Raw genomic sequence first — 18,613 nt, 5'->3', positions numbered from 1 at the left:
TTGATAGTTGTCAGACATGGTGTGGTACATAGTGTGTGTTTACTGGAAAAAAGCTAGTTTACTTCTCCTTGTTTAGTGAATATAATTGATCCCTGACTCTTTACCCTGCCATTTCATTTGCCAGAGCAACATCTCTAGAGGTTATCATGACATCGGCACATAGGATTACAGAAGCAAAAGAAGTAGAAAGTAGTAGAAGTAGTTCCTTGTTAGGAACCAAGTAAAAATTAATTTAGTCAGCTCTCTTTCTTTCTTCTGAGGTCAGGGGAACTTCAAGAAACTATGGATGATAAGTGGGATGGAAACTGTAAGTCACTGGAAAATCAGCTTAAGAAACAACATTTCAGAGAAGTGTATTTTTGCTAAATTGTGTACTTCAGATACGTGCTTATGTATATTGTTAATCAAAAGAGACATCTAGTTCTTTATCTGGTTTTATTTTTGACTGCTGAAAGTTTTCTGAAGTATTTTTTTTCCCTTCAGCTGATGGAGTCTGTGTGTTTAAATGCTTGGTTAACAGAGACACTGAATACTGTCATGTGGGAAAACAGTCTGTGTTAATTTCGCTGGGATACAACAGTGCCTTGCTCCAGTTCAAGTCTCAAGCTGGTAAGTACATCTTGCATTTGTGAGCATCTTCTTCTTCCTGCCATGCTACTGTATTGGTAAAGTTCGCTTTAAAATATATTGTCTTCTGCCTCTGTTTCATGTTGGCTATTTAAATATTGTGTTTTGTTATGATCATTTGTGCAACTTCATTTGCCTCTAACCCACTCCAGCTGCCTTTTGTGGAGTATGGACCATTCACATAGTGGACATAACATTTTTGCAAAACAACTGCAGATTAACTTTCTGAAGAAAGCAAATGCAGATAACAGATCATATGACTTAACTTCATAAACGCTAAGAACTGGTAAATATAATGCTTAGTGTGGGCAATCTCCCACTTGTTGCTCCCCATTCAGAAATTGCCTTACAGATCTGTTTGTTTGTATAGTTAATTGAGGTAGTTTAACATATTCCTGCAGTTCTTAGGATAGATATTTTGTGTTTAGTAATGCTGAAAAAGAAACTCACTCAGTTGTGGAAACATGACTGTATTTTAGTAGAATGTTGACATCTGTATTTTTATACTTCCACCTGACGTGTTTTTTGTGAATCCAACAGCTGAGACTTTGTAATATGTTCTGTCCTCAGACTGGCTTTCGGAAAAGCATTCTTAGTTTTTATTCAAGTAAATTCAGAAGGCTGCCTATTTATTCTAAGTATTGTGCAGTGTGGCCACAACTCATTTTGAAATTGTGTAACTATAGGTAACACACAGCTTCCTCGTTAGCAATAACCCGGAGTTCTTACGTAGCAGCCTACATCATTAGGCCTGAGGATTTCCAGAAGGCCATTATAGTTATTTCCATTTTATATTATTTATATTTATATTCTGTAGAAATGGAGGCACAGAGCAATTGCATTGGGTTTTTTTGGCAGCTTGTTTAAAGACACATACATGTTTCAAAGCATCAAGGGCTGAGAATTTGGAGGTAGGTGATTTGGTTCATGCAACGAGTTGCTAGTCCTGTGTCATGTAGACACAAATGAACTCTTGAATCCCACTCTACTAGAAAATACAGTCTTTAGACTAACCTGATTTTTTCAGTTGTGTGCCAAATCTTGGTGGCCTTTGAAGTCTTACTTGGTTACAGCCTTTCATCTGTATCCATCAAGAAAAGCTATTCACATTTTCAACCACTTAACCTTACTAAAACAATATGAACATAAGCTAAGCATGATTGCAAGTGTCTGATGGTTTTTTATGTATCTGTATGTTACAATTTAGTATTGTGTTTCCATTAAGTGATTTCTCTCGAGACTGCAATAGAATATTGTCTCTTACAGAGACCCATATAATAACTGAAGCAATAATTAAGATTAGGTTGTTTAGCAATTTATTAGCTCACTGCTGGGATAATTAATACCTAATAATTAAGGAGTCAGGCAAGTTTTTCAGTACTCTTTGGTCTGGAATCTCTACTGTGTCTTGTCTACATAGGAAGGTTTGGATTCCAAAAAAGCACTGATAGTTTGGGATCCGAAGGCGAAAGAATTTTCTCTTAGTGCTCTTCCCCACCTTTGCAAACAGGTATTTGGAAAAAATCTGGCTAATTCCTGTACAGTTTGGTTATTTTTTCTGAGAGGAGTGCCTTGAAGATTAAGTGGTAATTTCATTCCTTTCTTTAGCTATATTCCTTGGTGATTTGTGTTTAGTTTATTTGTATAGCTACATGTTGTGAAATAGATAAGAACAGTATAGATGTCTCTCAATTTATTACTTCTGGTTGTTTGTTAACGTGACAACATTGAGTGTTTTCTGTATTTTTTTTCATCTTTAAAACTAAGGAGAAAATAAATTGAAATAGCTTCTTAGTTCATGCAACAACTCATTGATAAATGACAGGAATATAACAGATTGGTTGAAGTGAAGTCTGTTCAGATTAAATGACAAACATGTTGATCTCGAATGGAGTGAGTGGGGTGCTGCCTTAAGTTGAAAGTTATTTGTAGGACATTATTTCCTCGTGCCATAGGAGTGGCTTGGTGTTACCTTCTACATGTTGAGTATATCAAATAGCACCTAGTCTTGAGAAAGTTTTTTTACAAAGAAGTCAAGGTTCTTCAAGAGCAGAAGCTAACCTTTTGTTGTTTGCTGTGTACAAGTGTAGGTGTTACTTTCAGGGTTATGTATTTGCAAATGTCTATGTGTATATAATAAATAAAAGTAATGCTGTTATTAAAACAATGGACTGAAAACTCCTTTTTCATACATTAAAAGTGTTATGAAAATGCATTGTAAAAGTGTTAGGTTTTTTTAGTCCTCGGTCTTTTAGGAAGGTAGAGGAAGATGCGGAGTGAGAAGTAGAGGGAGAGGGAAATTCATGCCCTGCTTGTGCCGCTAAACATATGTTAAACATCTGAGTAGGATCAAGCAGGCAATAAAAATGAAAGTTAGTAGCCTATAGGCTTTTCTTTCAAAAACAAAGATCATTTATCTGTAACAGACCAACCAGCCAGTCTGTAACTCATCTGTGGCAGACTTGGTATGTAGCTCTACTCCTTGGTGGAAATGGCCTGCTTATTTAGCACAGAATTAGTTCATGAGCATAGGATGAATTGTTCTTTCAGGGTAGTGGTAGAATGCAGGTTTCTTCTCTTTCAAACCTCATAACCCTGGTCTCCAGCCATTTTCACAGTCCGTCCAGGCATTGGACATGCCAATAGTTGATGTCTGTAGATGTTGTTTTACTAGCACAACTTACCTTGAAAGTTGTCTGCCAGCTCGAATAGCTGTGCTAATTAGATAGAAGCAGCTGGGAAAAAAAAGTGCTATTTACAGTTTTCAGTTATTTATAGCGTATTTGGGGATCTCCACATGCAGAACTGAGCTAGAGACATATGAGTGTGTGTGTCTGTAGAGAGAGAGAGATGTATGTGAAATATATTAAAGACATACATTGAATTTTAGATGTGAAAACATACATACTGTTACTGCAGTATAAGTGAAGCAAAGGAACATGGTATGTCTTACAGTGATTTTTTTTCCCCAAAATTATTATTTTATGTAATGGTATATGGATCTAATGAGCTATGACTCCATTAGCAAGTCACACAGTCCAGAAGGAACAAGTTTGTAGAACAGAACAATTAGTGCTGGGACCCTGGTCTGCAAACTATACTCATTTGGGAAGGAGGTAAGAATGGAGGGTGTGTTTACTTTGAACTAGATCTAGTCTGGTCACATAGACTAAATGGCCATTGACTGTCAAGGTTTATTCCTGGAGTGCATATTTTGGTTTAATTCTATCCAGAAAGATTCCAGTTAGTGTGTGCTGTGACCACTGAGTCATGCAACCCAAAGTACTCTAAGTGGGGACAACTGATTGATATGCCTCAAGACCCACAGGTTGCAAGGAAGCTGTTCAGCAGTTTAAGAATTTGTGACAAATAATAAATTCTGTTAAGTAAAAGACCAAATGACTCTGTGGTTGCTTGCTAGTTTCTGTTTAAAGTAATGATTCTGTTTTTTAGAAAAGTGAAAAAAGAAGAGTTTGGTTACCTGAATCTTGTTCTGTTTGTGTCAATTTAGAAAGCAGTTAAATTCACAAATGTCTTTAATCTTGCAGCTTGGAAGTCTTGCAGAGTTTTATTGTGTAAACAATGAGGTACAACTTGTTGAGAGAACTTATTAAATGCATTGACTGTAATTACACCTCTGCAATTCGCAATGATTGTGAAGTCCAGGATTCGTTATTCTCAAAAGAGCAGTAGGAGAATGCTTAGTAATGGAATGACTTAAAAAACCAGATTTAAATGACTTAAAAAAACAGATTTTGACTTTTGAGGCGTACTACATGTGCAATTTTAATCCATAACTTCTCACCTCTGGGGCAGAAAGTTTGGTTCTGTGTCATATTCCAGTTTATTCCACTGTCACAAAGTGGCTGAAAGCTTTGTAGGTGCTTTCCCTGAGTTAATTCATTTATGTGGCTGTCCCAAACACGGGGTGGGCTTTGGGAATAGGCAGCAATCAGTTTGACCTGTTTGGCTTCAACAGAATAAGTGTGTATAATAAGATAATAATTTTCTAGGTTGTATTTGGAGCTGGGGACTGTGATGTGCAAGAAAAAATGCGCATGATGTGATTTTGGAGACTGCTGGTCTATGTGCAAATCTTAAGAGAGTAGGCTGCCATCAACTGTGCCTTCTGCTGTGTCTGTATTAGTCTCACTGTTTAACCTCTGGGTTTGCCATTGTCTCACTCTGTGGTTTTCTGTTCCATTGCTTTCCTTGATCTAGTTAGAAGCAGCTATTCACAAGCTTTGTGGTGTTTTGAGCTGAATCACTGAGTGTGTTCAAGGTGGTAGGATTTAAGGGAAGCTGCAGACCTGATCACTTATGGCACTATTTTCAGTACCTTTTGTTTCTCTAGGCTTTCCTTGAACATTTCTGTGGGAATAATTTTAGCATTAGCATTTTAAAGTATTGATTGAGTCTGATTCCTGGGAGGACAACATAAAGGGGATTAGAAATAGGTCAATCGCTTCTCCACGGTTTTTGAGTAGCTCATAATATTCTGGTATTTTCATTGGAATTATTCTGGGCTGTTTTCTTGCTAGCTAATATTAGTGTTTGGCTTTCCAGATATGATCTGGTAAGTTTTTTGGTTTTTTTCTTCTATAGGCAAGTAATTTAGCTTATTTTTCCTGCAGCTTTAGAAAAAAAATACTATGTGAAGGATTTTAAATGTCTAGATTTTTTACTCCTATCTGCTAGATCTCAATAATACCGTATCTGCTTGCCCATAAGTTACAATATTGCAGTGTCAGTTCTGTGTTGAAGTGGCAACATGCTTGTACTGGGAATTTGTCCAATCATTCAGAGTGTTTAAAAATCCCTTTAGTTCTTATGTCTTGTGTTTTGGTAAGAGTGGAAGAGATTGGGGGTGCATGGGTGGATAATTGTTTAAAACAGACAGTACTTCATTCCTGTGAAGCAAAGTATGTCTTAGAAAATGTTGGCAGTATTTTGAAAATTAATAGCCACTAAATCAGTGCTAACAGACAGCGGTTTCATGTGAGGCATGTCTGTGGACACCAGTTCAGAAGAGACTCTTGCTAATCACTGCTAGATTTTTTATGTACCAGGACTTTCAGCATTCTCGCTAATTAAAACTAGAAGACACTGGTGAACCACCTGCATCAACCATATCCATCTCAATACTTCCATTTCATCCAATTATACTGTACTGAGCCAAATAATCTTCCTTCATTAAAGTGTAATTTGTAATCTGAGGAAGCTTGTTTACATAAAAATCATCCATTCTTTTGAGGAAGAATGAAAGAAAGGATCTAATGCTTCTTAGTTTAATAGTTCTGAAAGTATGGTTTAACTTCGAAAGTTTTGCAGTATGACAATAATTTGTACAACCTTTATGTAAATTTGAGTACAGTTTAAAAACCTATTTCTCTCTCTTGTCTAACACAAGTGTAATGACTGTTCTGAAGAAAATGAAACTTTTATATTTAGATACTTTATAATGCCATTTTACAAATCATGACTATTCTTTTGGTAACGTTTTTAGTGTGGGATTGACACAGTGGGGGAAGGTTTCACATCTGCTCGTTCACATTGCTTTGGAGTGCAGTTGCAGCTTGAAATTAAAGGTACTCCTTTAATATTCTTGATGGTAACTGACTGCTTTATCAATTTGGCTTCATTTTTGTTTTATATTAATGTGAATCACTTACTAATGGGTGCAATTTTCTATTTCTATCAATTTTAGTTAGGATGTTTAGCTTGGAGGTGATACAGTATTTTGCTTTCTACTTACCAAAGGAAGCATATTGGTGCTAAAAATAGAAAGGTTTTTGCTTTGGGAAAAGTATGACTTAGGAAACTTAATAATGAGTGTTGGAACATGTGACTTCCATTTCCTGGTGTGGAATGACACAAGGCCATCCATCAAGTTTCCTGTAAAAATGCACAACTGATTGAGTCCCCTCTGTGCCGATGAAGTGCTTATTGACTGAATTTCTAAGCGTCTAGTTCTTCTGTACCGACACTTGAAATGATTCACCCAGTAGTGTGTTTGGGACAAAATCATTCCTGTTGCACAAATCCAGACTCATAAAAAAAGTTTGAAAGAAGGCTGCAGAAATTCACTTATGAAGTAGCACTGTGACAAGTGACCTAGTCTGCTAACTGTGATTTAATATTCAGTAATGTTTGCAACAAAATGATCTGATGCTGACTGAAGTATTAGTAAATGAGTTCTTAAAATGAATAGAATCCCATTAGTCTAATCTGCTGTGTTTATGGCAATGAAAAGCTGTGTAATTGGTTGAAAGGTATGACATAAAGAGAAAAATATTTTGGATAAATACTGTCAAACTGGTGTAAACCCAAGGATTTCTGGGAGCTTTTTCTTTTGAGTCTGTGAGGTGTATGCGGTTTGTATTTTACTAGGGTACTTGTAATAGGTGTCACTGTTAATTTCTGATGTCTAATACCTACTGAATACAACTGAATAGAAACAAAAAAATTTTCTTTCTCATTTGGAAATAATATGCCACCCTCAGACATCTTGGATAATAATCTGGCCATGATAAGCTTACTATATTTTTACTGCATGTTTCACTTTTTTGCAAAGCAGGCATTTTATTATTTGAGTATTTTGCAATTCTCTTGTTCCAAGTGGAAGCCTCTGTTCCACATGTTAATCGCAGACAGCCTGACCTGTCTGATCATTTGATACAGTCTTGTGGTAAGTTATGGACTTACTTCCATTCGTTTTTTCAAATGTGGACTGTACACCTCTCATCAGTTATGGGCCAAATTTAATGCTTAATGTAGGTACTGCATTTTAATAGTAGCCTGCAGCAGATAATGCAAAATAATGTGAGTGGTGCTTCTCCATGGCTGTTATGCCAGTCTCCTGAGATCAGAAAATCTAACAGCTGTTGGTAAAATATATTTATTTAATGACTTATTGCAAGTAGCATTATTTTGGATTTCTGCTGCATGAAGTTTATGGGTTTTTAGTCCCCACTGAGTTTTCTTTCCCTTATTCTGTGTATGTTGGTTTACTTTTTTTTCCTTTCTCCCCCAACAACTAACCAGGTTTATTACTGGAGGCTCTTTTTTTTTTTGTGTTCCTTTTCCGCCCTCTTCCCCTTTGGAGTAGTGAGAGACTCCATCTGTTTTGAACAGATGGCTGAGGTGCACTATGTTAATAGCTTGTGTTTGTGTGTCTGTGTCTTCTGCTTTGAGGATACGCATTTTGTTATGAGAAATCAGTACAGAAGTTCTGCTGCAGAGTGCAACCATTTGAGTGACGATTTACCAGGAATAGGGTATGAAAGTGCCTGCGGGAAGTGCTACAGGGGCCTGGGGCTTCTGCTCTCCTTTTTGGGAAGGGAGTAGTGCAAAAGAGGCACCAGAAGCAGGGCTTTTTGGAAGCGCGTTCCTGCTATCTTTGATCATCGAAATCAGTTTTAGCTGGCCTTTATTCTGTTTCTACACAGTTCAGTTTTTAGGCTGTCAGTGCAGTAATACACACACAATATCTCACAAGTTACCAAACTATATAACAGATTAGCATGGGTTTGATGTCCAACAGCAAATCTTAGTTAGCTGAGGTGCACAGCTAATCAAAATTTTATAGCCAAATGCCTCAGTTTTTCAGTGAGATACAGCTTTCTGTTAAGGTAAAAGTTTTCCAATTAATTTCTGTTTTCAGATTTTGTTTGGAAAAAAAAGGGGAATAAATGAGAAATAAATGAGGATCCTGACAAGCTTGGCTTTCAAAGAAAATGTCTGAGAGTTACATTTTTTATGTTCTTTGAAATTATTTGCAGAGGAATTTTTTTTTTAATTTCCTCAACAAGATCTTTGTGAAAGCACTTCAGCACACAATAGTGGGAGTTTTCCTTGCCTTCTCAGTGGCTAAGAAAAAAGGAGAAACTGACTCTTTTCTTCTGAAAACAAATAACTGATTCTGTAAGATGAGTTTTGCTCCAAATAAGTGTTTATTATGTGGTACATTAGGATGTGAACTAGGCTTTTTTTTACAGTTTCCTGGTAGCTGCCTGCATGAACGTTTTTATCACATGATGTACAATAAATGTGAGGAAGCGTACCCCTTAGTGGAAGGAGATTTAGTTGTTGTGAAGTAAGAGACTGAGACATAGGCAGTTACTGAAGAGTGCCTAATGAATTTAAATAATTTTCCAAGATATTTTTTTACTTTTAAACCAGAGACAGTTTGACTCGCTGGATTTAATTCTTTTTGTGTGTGTTATGGACCAGAGAACACAAGCTTCAGCTCACATCGAAGAGTTTAAGGATCCAGTTAAAAATAACAGGTGTTTAAAAAACAGTTTGCATCATCAGATAAAAGCACAGATTTAAGTGCTGTGTTGTACTTACAGTGACTTCAGGTCTTTTAGATGCATCCAGCCCTTTGGCAAGTTTTACAGCCTGTTCCACTGTGCTGGAAATAAACTAGTGTCCAGATTAGCTAATAAACTAGATTAGGCTTCATACTCATAGTGGTCTTCATTCCAATATTTTCCAGTGTGTTCAGAGCAACATCCAGATGAGGCTCCTTCAGACAGAAACATCTGTGGGTTTTGGGAGAGTTTTGAGTTGAATAGGGGTTTGAGGTACTGAAAAGGTATAGATTGAATGCAGTAAATGTCTGCTTACCTCTGTCCTCAAGAGCATCAGGTCATTCTTGTTGGAGGAGATTAAAGCCTTGATTCATTAATTTGCCAGTCTTGGAACATGGCTTGTAAATTTACAAGTGTTAAAAACACTTGTAAAGTTTCAAGGGTTTTTTCATCCTGCTAGTGGAAAACTTTAGATTGATTTAAGAGATTAGGGTGGTGGGGGCGTGAGGATTTGTTTTTCAGTCAGTGAAAGTTGTAAGATACTTCTCTGAAGACAGCCATAACCCTTCAAGAAGAGTCATGGCCATCTTCCCAATTACCATTTTTTTCAGAGCATAAAGCAAAAGAAAGAGTTTTGAGGGTGAAAGAAGGTGCTAGTGTAAAGAAGCACTTTATCAAGAAGCACTTGTGCCCTCCCTTCCTCCCAAGCACATTAATTTTGGATTTTACAGGCCAGATTAATTTTTGTTTAAGTATAACTCCTGATAACCCAGAAAATTTTGTAAGCAAGCAGGACCTTTTCTTTATAAATGAACGAACAGGCAAAACACCTGCAGAATTTGCTCAAGGTAATAGAAGGAATCTCTCAGGACTGGATAGAAGACTCTTGAAGGGGTGATATTTTAAGCACTACACTCAGATTACTAGGCAACACTCTTCAGTGAAAAAGCATTATACTTGAGTTTGCTTTTGAAAAGGTGGTAGAAGATCTGAAGAGTCCACCTGTTTGTTCCCTGAAAGGAGAAAATCAATTCTTTACGGCAGCAAAGGAAAAGATGTATAGAATGGGAGGTGAAGAATATAGGGCTGGGGTTTAACAAAAGATATTCTTCGGCTGTTCTTGGAGAATATTTTACGGACTTTCAGTTCTGTATGGTTGACTCCTGGTTGAAAAATAAAGACTTCCAAAGTACATGATCCACCAGTATTCTAGCCAGCCAGTAAGCCAAACTGTTTTCTGGTCCCCTACTTTAAATAAAAAGAAAACTGAGCTTTCATAAAAGCCAGGATCAGTTCTGGATATATTTCTACGTATGGCAAATTAAATTCCTAGATTCTTAGGAAGATCAAAATTAAATTTGATTTTAAGGACCTTGATCAATATGCAGATAAAGCCATATCACAAGCAGGTTGACAGACAGGAAGGAAATAGTGTAGTGTATTTGCATGCGGAAGCAAATGGAGAGAAGACAGGCTATTGTAAGTTGTTGTGGAATGTAGAAAATAGACTTGCTGGATATAGAAAATGGACTTGAGATAGATTTCCTTCTTTCTTCCAGGACAGTCTACAAAAGGAAGAAACATGGTGTTCCTTGTCCATGCTAAGGAAAGACAAACCCCTTTAGTCGGGGGTTCGTATTTGGGAGAATTTCTTAAAGCTTCATCATGTCTCACTTTTGAATTTATTTCTTGTGTCTGTGTCACATGCAGAGTGTTCACAATAATTCAATTTTTCTATATTAGATGGTAAAGATTTATTATTTGGCACTTTGCCCTGTCACATAAATGTGTGTATCTGAACTCTCAGACAATATTTGAAACTGGTAGCAACTGTTATGAATAATTCCTATGCAATTTGCATTCCCTAAGAGATTTCCCTTTGGAATGCTTTGACTGTTTGAATTCAAAAGAAAAACAAAATCCCAAATTCACATCTGCAACAGTAATTCCTTCCTTACAACCTGGTCTTTAGTTTGTGGTTGCTTAGCTATCATTTCCCTCAAATAGTCAGTAGAAGCAAGTAAAAGATTTTTGGTGAATGTTTGTTTTATAAATGTTGAAGATAAACTAACATCCACTGAACAGATGAGGAAAAGGGGAGCAAATTCATGCTGTAAGGGGACTTTTCACACTATATTTAATCAGTGCAGGATCAGACAAGGCTATTAGGATTTCTCAAAGGTGGAATCATTTTCATGGATAAGTTGTAAACCAGTGCTCTTGGTTGCTGTTGTTTTTTTCCCACTAGAGTGTATTTTTCACTTCCCATCCAACCAAAGCAACTGAACGTATATTTCTATTTTTATGCTCAGATGTTCTTTCTTACAGTGCTAGCCACTAATGAAAGTGTAGAATGTGGATTTGGGATTTAAAGTTTGTGAAAACGTTGAGATGTATTAGATCTACTGCTGTTCTTATTTTTATTGCTGAATCTTTACTGACAGAAGATTTTAATTCTGTATTTTTCTTGAGGTTGATGAATGAAATGAGACGCTTTTTTCCTCTGTAGTCTGCCAGAGCCTTTTGTGATCTTGCAAGTACTGTGTTAGGAAAACTTAAAGGGCATCTGATGTCCATTATGAAAGACACTGGAGGAACTACATCAACCTCTCGTTCTTTCTTTGTGTTTTGGTGTACCCTTCAATTCAGTGAGTACTAGTTTTGTAATTTGACAGCACTCTGGAGATCTCTGGCAACAAACATCTTATTTGCATATGAAGAAGTACTGTATCGCAAGGATATCATAGTTTTTTTAATAAAATCAAAGAATAATTCAATTGGAAGAGAACTCATATGGTCATCTGGTCAAGCCTCCTTTGCAAAGCAGGCTCAGCCCCAGGTTGCTCAGGGCTTTGTACAGTTATGTTTTGAAAACTTCCAAGGTGAACTTCTACAGCATAACCTCTCTAGGCAAGCTTTTCCAGTTTTTCTTACAGTGTTGTAGTTTTGAAATCCACTCTCATTCCTGGATGCCAAAGACACCTGTGATGTTCTTCTGAGCTACCAAAAAGTCTCTGCAGAGGTATGAAAGTAACGTGTGAAGAGTGACTAGAAAAGGAAGGAGTCAAGCATGTCACCAAATCTGTAGCATCATCTCTTGCCTTCAGATGCAGGGGGAGGGGGAAAGGGTGGTTGCCTGGAAAAAAAATCTCTGCTGTCCTATGTCTGACTTTTTTCTGTCATTGTGTCTTCATGCAGAAAACAGAGGGACTGATCTGTTTTAAGCCAATTTCTGCATCTTCCAGAAGAAAATTGGCATTGTCTGTCATTTGGGCCACTCTTAATTGTCACCATAGAGTCACTTACTCTTTCATTCTCACCACCATCCCTGTGTGGGAGTGAAAAGGGCATGTTGATGGCATTTGTACATTTTCATGGTAGTTTACAATTACTTCCAGAAAAATTTAATTATTTTGAGACCCCCATATCACCCCAAATTCAGATGTCAAATGTGGTATCTTCTTCCCACTGGAGCTGACAGGCCAGAAGTAACAAAGTTTGACTTTCTCCCAGCTGGAAATTACATGGGAGTATTCCACAGAGTGGCAACAGATCAGCTCTCTGGCAGATTTCCTCAGCAGGTGAAGTGTATTTGAGTAAGATGGTGAGTTGTGTTTTACAATTTCTGCCACCCTTACAGTCTTCTGCTGGAGTAAGGTTAAACTGACCTGTTCATTCATAGCAAACTAATGCTGTGATGCTTCTTAGAGCTATTGTTCCAGACTTTCAACAGAATGATTTAATTGCATTCATTAGACACCTTACAATTTCAACTTGGAGAAATGGCTTGAACTCTGTATGCTCGCAAGTGGACTTTGTTATGTTGGGTAGCCTGGAGGTTCAAGGGGCTGTGCCCTCAATTGGTTTGGACGTCTCTGAGGAAGTATGGCTGTCTGTCACAATTTCAGTGTGACATTCTTACAGTGAAACACTGAATGACTGCCCCAAAGATGGAGCTTTTTCCATCCAGTTTTCCAGTTTTAGTCATTTCTAGCTGAATAAAGACTGGAAAGCTTGGATAACAATAATAGCAAGTTGTGATGCTTTTGCTGAATTCTCTGCTGTCTTTATTATACACTTTTCCCAAGAATTTAACATTTCCTATGGAGGATCTCTCTTTCTCTCAAGACCCTACTCAAAAATACATTTTTGGCCCATTAAGATTACTTTGCAGCAACCGTGCTTATGTTGGATTGTGTAAACATTGGTCTTTGTTTTCATACCCAAACAGCCTGAAACTGAGCTTGTCCTGATTTCCAAAGCTAAAGCGAAAGTCACTTGCTATCTTTTACATCTCTTCCCTTTTGGATATGCAGCTTTCTGCAGTGGAAAAGAATCAGCGCAACCAAATACCTGGTTTGAGGATTTCAAAATTTCCTGAAATGATGAGGAAAATTCTGCTTGGTTACTGTACTGAGAAGTTTATTAATTATTTGTTTCTTTAATCTTCAGACCCTTTGTTTCAAAGGCCATTCAAAGTATTGAATTATTGAATTATCTCCAAATGATTAGAGCACTTAGCATGTACTTCCCAGTGCACACTTACATGCTTTAGGCAATAGCTATTTTTATTTGAAAATCTGTGAACTGTTGTAGGAGTTTCCTGTCTCTCTGGTTTAGCAAATTATGAATGTGGCGTAGTCTGATTTCTCTGTCTTCTCTTGTCTTTGTATGAACAGAAGATGCAAGGCTTACATCCTTGATTTTCTTGTTGTCATCTATGCTTCCCCCCTGACAATTTTTCCTTATAGTGCTTTGTCTAGATACTTCCTTCACTTGCTGGCATGTCCTTCTCTTTTGGACATCAAGGAATTACTTGGGGGGTTGGTTTGACCATAAAAGATGGAGACAAAAACCCTTCTGTGAACTGTTTATTTGTTTTTTAGGTCCACATGATTTTTCCTGTTACTTACCTAATGTCAGAAGTGATCTTGTCTACAAAAAACAAAGGGCTATAACTGAGCTTTTTAGCTAGGCTGCTTCTAAAGGAAGATGCATGGTGCTCAGCCTGGCTTTTTAGGCCAATTAAATTTGAGTGTTTTATTTTAAATTGTAAACCTCCTCACTCAAATCCTTGTGTTTCACAATTACTCTAGGTGGTTCTCTGTGTGGAGCTTGGGTTAGTGTAGATTAACTTGAAATAGTAGGTTGAGGTTTATGTTCAGCGACTCCTCTGTTAGAGTTCACCGTCACAGATGGTGCAGGAGTTAGCTAACCTGAATGGAGAATCGTTGACAACGTGTTGCATGCATCCAGGTGCTTCCTCAACTTTCACTGCTGGCCAGGTCTTGACAACAGCTCTTGTCTGTTTAATGTCATTTGAACTGTTTACTGTGTATTTATGAACATCATAAGCCAAATGAAGCATTTGTCTCAAGTGTGACTGAATGTATTCTTATCTCGTCATTGGATGTTTATCTTGATTTACTATCCTTGTGGGTTTTGCTACCTTTGTGTCTTTTCTGTTTGTCTTTTACAGAATACAACACATTTTCAAATGCATTGAAGAGATGCCGTAGCCAAAAGAAGGATAATTCTGTGTTCAGTCAGCGAACAGATGAAGCATCCGCTGCTCAGTATTTCCAGGTAACGAAAATTCAGTGCAAGTTTGTGAAATCTAAGGTACTGTTGTTTGCTTGACCTTAGTCACCAGGTCAGTTAGAAAGATAGCTTAGGTTTATTTGGAGGGTGATCAGGCCCTTGGGAATTTAAGTACCAAGTAATTTAAGGTAAGATTGACAGAAAATGGCCTTTATCTTTTTTTTCTGTTTTTCCTTTCCTCCTTTCCTTTTAGTTTTATGGCTGTCTGTCTCAACAACAGAATATGATGCAGGATTTTGTGAGGACAGCCACTTATCACAGAGCTATCCTACAAAACTACATAGATTTCACAAACAAGGTAAGCTCTGTTAAGAGTCTTAAATGCTCCAGTATGCTGCTTAGGCTCTAAACGTCAACTTGCCCTGTAAAACAACACTGATCAAACCGAAGCCTTTTCTCACCTGGGACTTTGTGTGTGAATATACTAATTCATTTTTGCTTTATAGTATTAATAGTATTCTCAAGCACATGAAACAAAGTCCATGATGATGATCGTACATTGTTAGGATGATTGGCACTGAACGTGGATGCAAACATGAGCTACAAATCCATCTACTGTCTTCTGTGGACAATGTGGGAACCTACACTTAAATGTTTCTTGACATTTTAGGCTGTTGTCATTCCCATTTGGCATCTTGGAGCTCCTGTACAGTATTAGTTTCCTTATCTTAACTGTTGATTGTGTATTTGCTATTGTGCCATATAGTCTGTTGCAAATACCGGCAAAAGTATTCCAGTTTATGTCTCTTTCATGGAGGTATACATGGAATGTTTTTGCACCCCACAGTCATTACAAAGTGAGCAAGCACATATGTGGCTGCTGTGACTCCATTTCTACAAGACAAAGATTTGGAAACAATGAAGGAACTTAAAACTTCAGATGCCAAACTCAACTCATCTCTGAAATAAGTGTATAAATCTTGAAGACTACTGTAAGGAATATAATAAAGATTATTACTTCTTTATCTAGTGCTCTGCCTCTCACATTGTCCAAACCAGATACTTCAGCAAAAGACAAAAGAAAACTTACACTGGGGAGATCTAGGATAGTCTACCTCCCAGCCACAGATTAAGTTGTTTTCTAATTTTTAGGCTTCTTGAAATGCAAAGCATAGGACTAATGTATTTTACAATGACTTTTTACTTTTTTTTTTTTCTATTGCAATTAGTCACACTAACTAGAGACTTTCTGACCCTCTCCAGGACCAGTGCCCATGCACATTCTTCTCTGATTCCACCCTTAATACAGCAACAAATTCCATAATATAATCACGTTATGTGGAAAAGTATGTCCTTTAGAAAGATTTTTAATTTATCAGCTTTCTAATTCTGTCATTTTGCTCTTATATTGTGAGGCAAAGGAGGATTGAAGATCTAATTTCCTTTATATTGTTCCTCCATTGTGTCAATTTTTGTTGTCTATTCTTATGTAGTGTTGCTTCTGGGGTCATTGTTCTCAGTTCTCTCTGTCTTTTCTGTATGAAGAAATTGCACGTGCCCCGTTACCGTTCTTGCCCTCTTTCTCAGTGTAACCAGTAATTCTGTAGCACCTGTTTTGAGAAGGATTGGCAGGAGTTATGCATGGTAGTGTAGACAATGCCATATGATTGATTTATATTGCAGAATTCTAACTTCCTAGTTATTCTTTACTGTACTTCTCATAACTCTTGACCTTTTTTCCTGGGACTGCATCTGTTCACTGAGTGTTGATCTTCACCAAGCAATTGATAATATTAGTGCCTAGGCTCTTTGGTTTTGTTGCTGTTGATGGCAATTCATTTAGAACGTGGATGGTACATGAACAGTTTGTATTTTCCACAAAGTTGTATTAATCAGCACTGAGTTTACTTTGTCTGTCCATTGTCCAGTGGCCTACCTTTGCTAGGTCTTTCTACTCTTTAATCACTGGATGTCGCGTCATCTGCATATCTTGCTGTGATACTTCTCACCTCTCTTAATAAAATAATAAAAAATAGCAAAAAAAATTAGACAGCTCTGTTTATGATGTTTGAGCAGCAGGCTGCAAACAAAAAAAGATGGAGAAAATGAAGATGCAAATATTATCTTTTTTTACCTTGTATTTTTTTTTTGTCTTCTGTCCTTTCTCTCATCTTTCTGTGTGCACTTTCTTTTAAAAAGAGCCTCTGACTTCAACTCGCACCAGCACAAATGGCTTTACTACATCACAGAAAAGTCCTTAATAACATATAAGCAAATACTGAATAAAACATTTTCCTTTAAATGTGCAGCATATTTATGGGCAAAATGAGGAGAGTTGTAAGTGTGGAATTTATCTGAATCATTTTAAGATTGTTATGTTTTAACTGTTAATTAAGTTCAGTAATAAATTCAAGTGCAACTGCTAATTTTTCTTTGCCATGCAACTCTGGTAAAATGTGCTTCTTTAAAGACTGCACTTAACTATTTATTTGTATGACAGAAAAGAAGCAAATAGGTTTCAGTCTCTGTAATTTCTTGCAGGCCTAAGACAATCCTCCTCTCCTATTTAATTCAACAGCAGAGAGGATTTTATTTGCCATTGGCTTCTGCCAAATAGCATGCTCTCATGTTGTAATGCAAAAGACAGATTTATTGGGGAGGTAACATATCCGTTCCATTTTTGTGCCTGCAGTAAGGATTTCAGGTTTTGCATACTCTCTGCCTCTGTAGGAACTCTTGCTGCTGTTCAGCGGTACAGCTTGCTTGCTTTTGCTCTTGGTTTATTTATTTTCCCAACGGTTGGAGGTGCCTTGGCTTCTCTTCAGCATACCTCGTAGGAAGACTATTACAGGCTGGGTGTTGTTGGCCACCCACCTAGAAAATGATCTCTCTTTTTACTGATTCTGTTGAGAAATGGCAATTTTCAGAATAAATGTAGCTGAAAAAATTGAACTACCTACATTGCAGCAAAATGCTTTCCCATAAGAACCTGAGAAATCCATTGTGCTGAGACTTGATCTGTTGGAAGTACCGCAACTTTATTTATCCTACATCCAGAAACTATAAGGCAGGCAGAAACATTTAATGATGGCAGTGAGGAGATAAAAAAGGCAAAAAAGACATAATTATTTTAATGCCTCCATTATTGTAAAAAGTTCTATTCAATTGCTATTTGTCTTATTGTTTCCTGCCTACTGTGCATCCCCTCAATGTATTTCTTTACCTTTGCTGCCTCCTTCCCTAAATCTCTAGTGATTTATTATACAAACGTTTTTGCCTGTAGTGAAGGGATACCTGGTGATAAAGTATTTTTTTTTTATTCTAGGCTTTGTTTGGTTTTGATAAAATATCTGTATGAGAAAGTGCAACTGGTTATCTGGGTTGTGCTGGACAAAATTAATTCTGGACCCTTTGAGAGGGTTCTTGGTGATAAATTCAAACACTGTTAGAGGTAGGCTACTTTAGGACAAGCTGGGAATATTGCTTGGATTGACCATTTATATCTACTAAAGATTAAAAGAATAAGAACTCCTATTTCAGACTAATGAATTTGAGGCTGGATTCTTCACATTAATATGTTAATTCTTACCGGCGTATATTCCTTTATATTTACTCTTAGAAGGAGTCACTTTAGAGCTTTCACTAATTTTTTTAGTAAAACTCTGTCTTAGATCTTGAATTGTTATAGACCCAAAGGGAGACTTCAAAGTGTTTTAATTGATTGCATGGAAAAAATGCTCATAACTAAATTTTACTGTAACAGTGTATAATGCTGTTTCCCACTGAGTAAAGGCTCACACATTTCTACTTCTTTTGAAAATAAGTCTTAGGTTCTGAGCCTTTTGAATTTTTCCATTTGTAATCTATTTATGTGTAGTTTACTTAAAAAGCAGAGCAATTAGAATTAGAGTATCTCCAGTGATCCTGGATGAAGGATCACACAAATGAACCATTCTCATTGTTCAGTCAAAGACACATGCTAAAAAAAAAAAAAAAGGAATATTTTCTGTATATAATCTTGCTGATACATGGTCATTTTGAATGATAAATGTCATTGTAGATATGTAACATTTTTGCTTTTAGCTTTATGTCTTCACCCTGTTGTTGCTCTTCCTTGTTTGACCTCTGCC

The 18,613-nt window shown here is 37.0% G+C and overlaps 1 protein-coding gene across 1 annotated transcript in view; it reads left to right on the top strand.

Moving 5' to 3' along the window:
* Positions 1 to 282: 282 nt before the first annotated feature.
* Positions 283 to 18,613, top strand: part of CARM1 (coactivator-associated arginine methyltransferase 1) — a 52,739-nt gene continuing 34,408 nt past the window's right edge. The window contains exons 1-4 of the mRNA XM_009884320.1: positions 283 to 307; positions 484 to 609; positions 14,422 to 14,528; positions 14,737 to 14,841. Of these exons, the coding sequence (XP_009882622.1) occupies positions 283 to 307; positions 484 to 609; positions 14,422 to 14,528; positions 14,737 to 14,841 (363 nt within the window). The remainder of the gene's footprint in view (positions 308 to 483; positions 610 to 14,421; positions 14,529 to 14,736; positions 14,842 to 18,613) is intronic.

Source organism: Charadrius vociferus, unplaced genomic scaffold (assembly GCF_000708025.1).
Source record: "Charadrius vociferus isolate BGI_N301 unplaced genomic scaffold, ASM70802v2 scaffold183, whole genome shotgun sequence".
NCBI lineage: Eukaryota > Metazoa > Chordata > Aves > Charadriiformes > Charadriidae > Charadrius > Charadrius vociferus.
The sequence above is the reverse complement of the archived record's forward strand: the minus strand, read 5'-3'. Positions and strand labels throughout refer to the sequence as shown.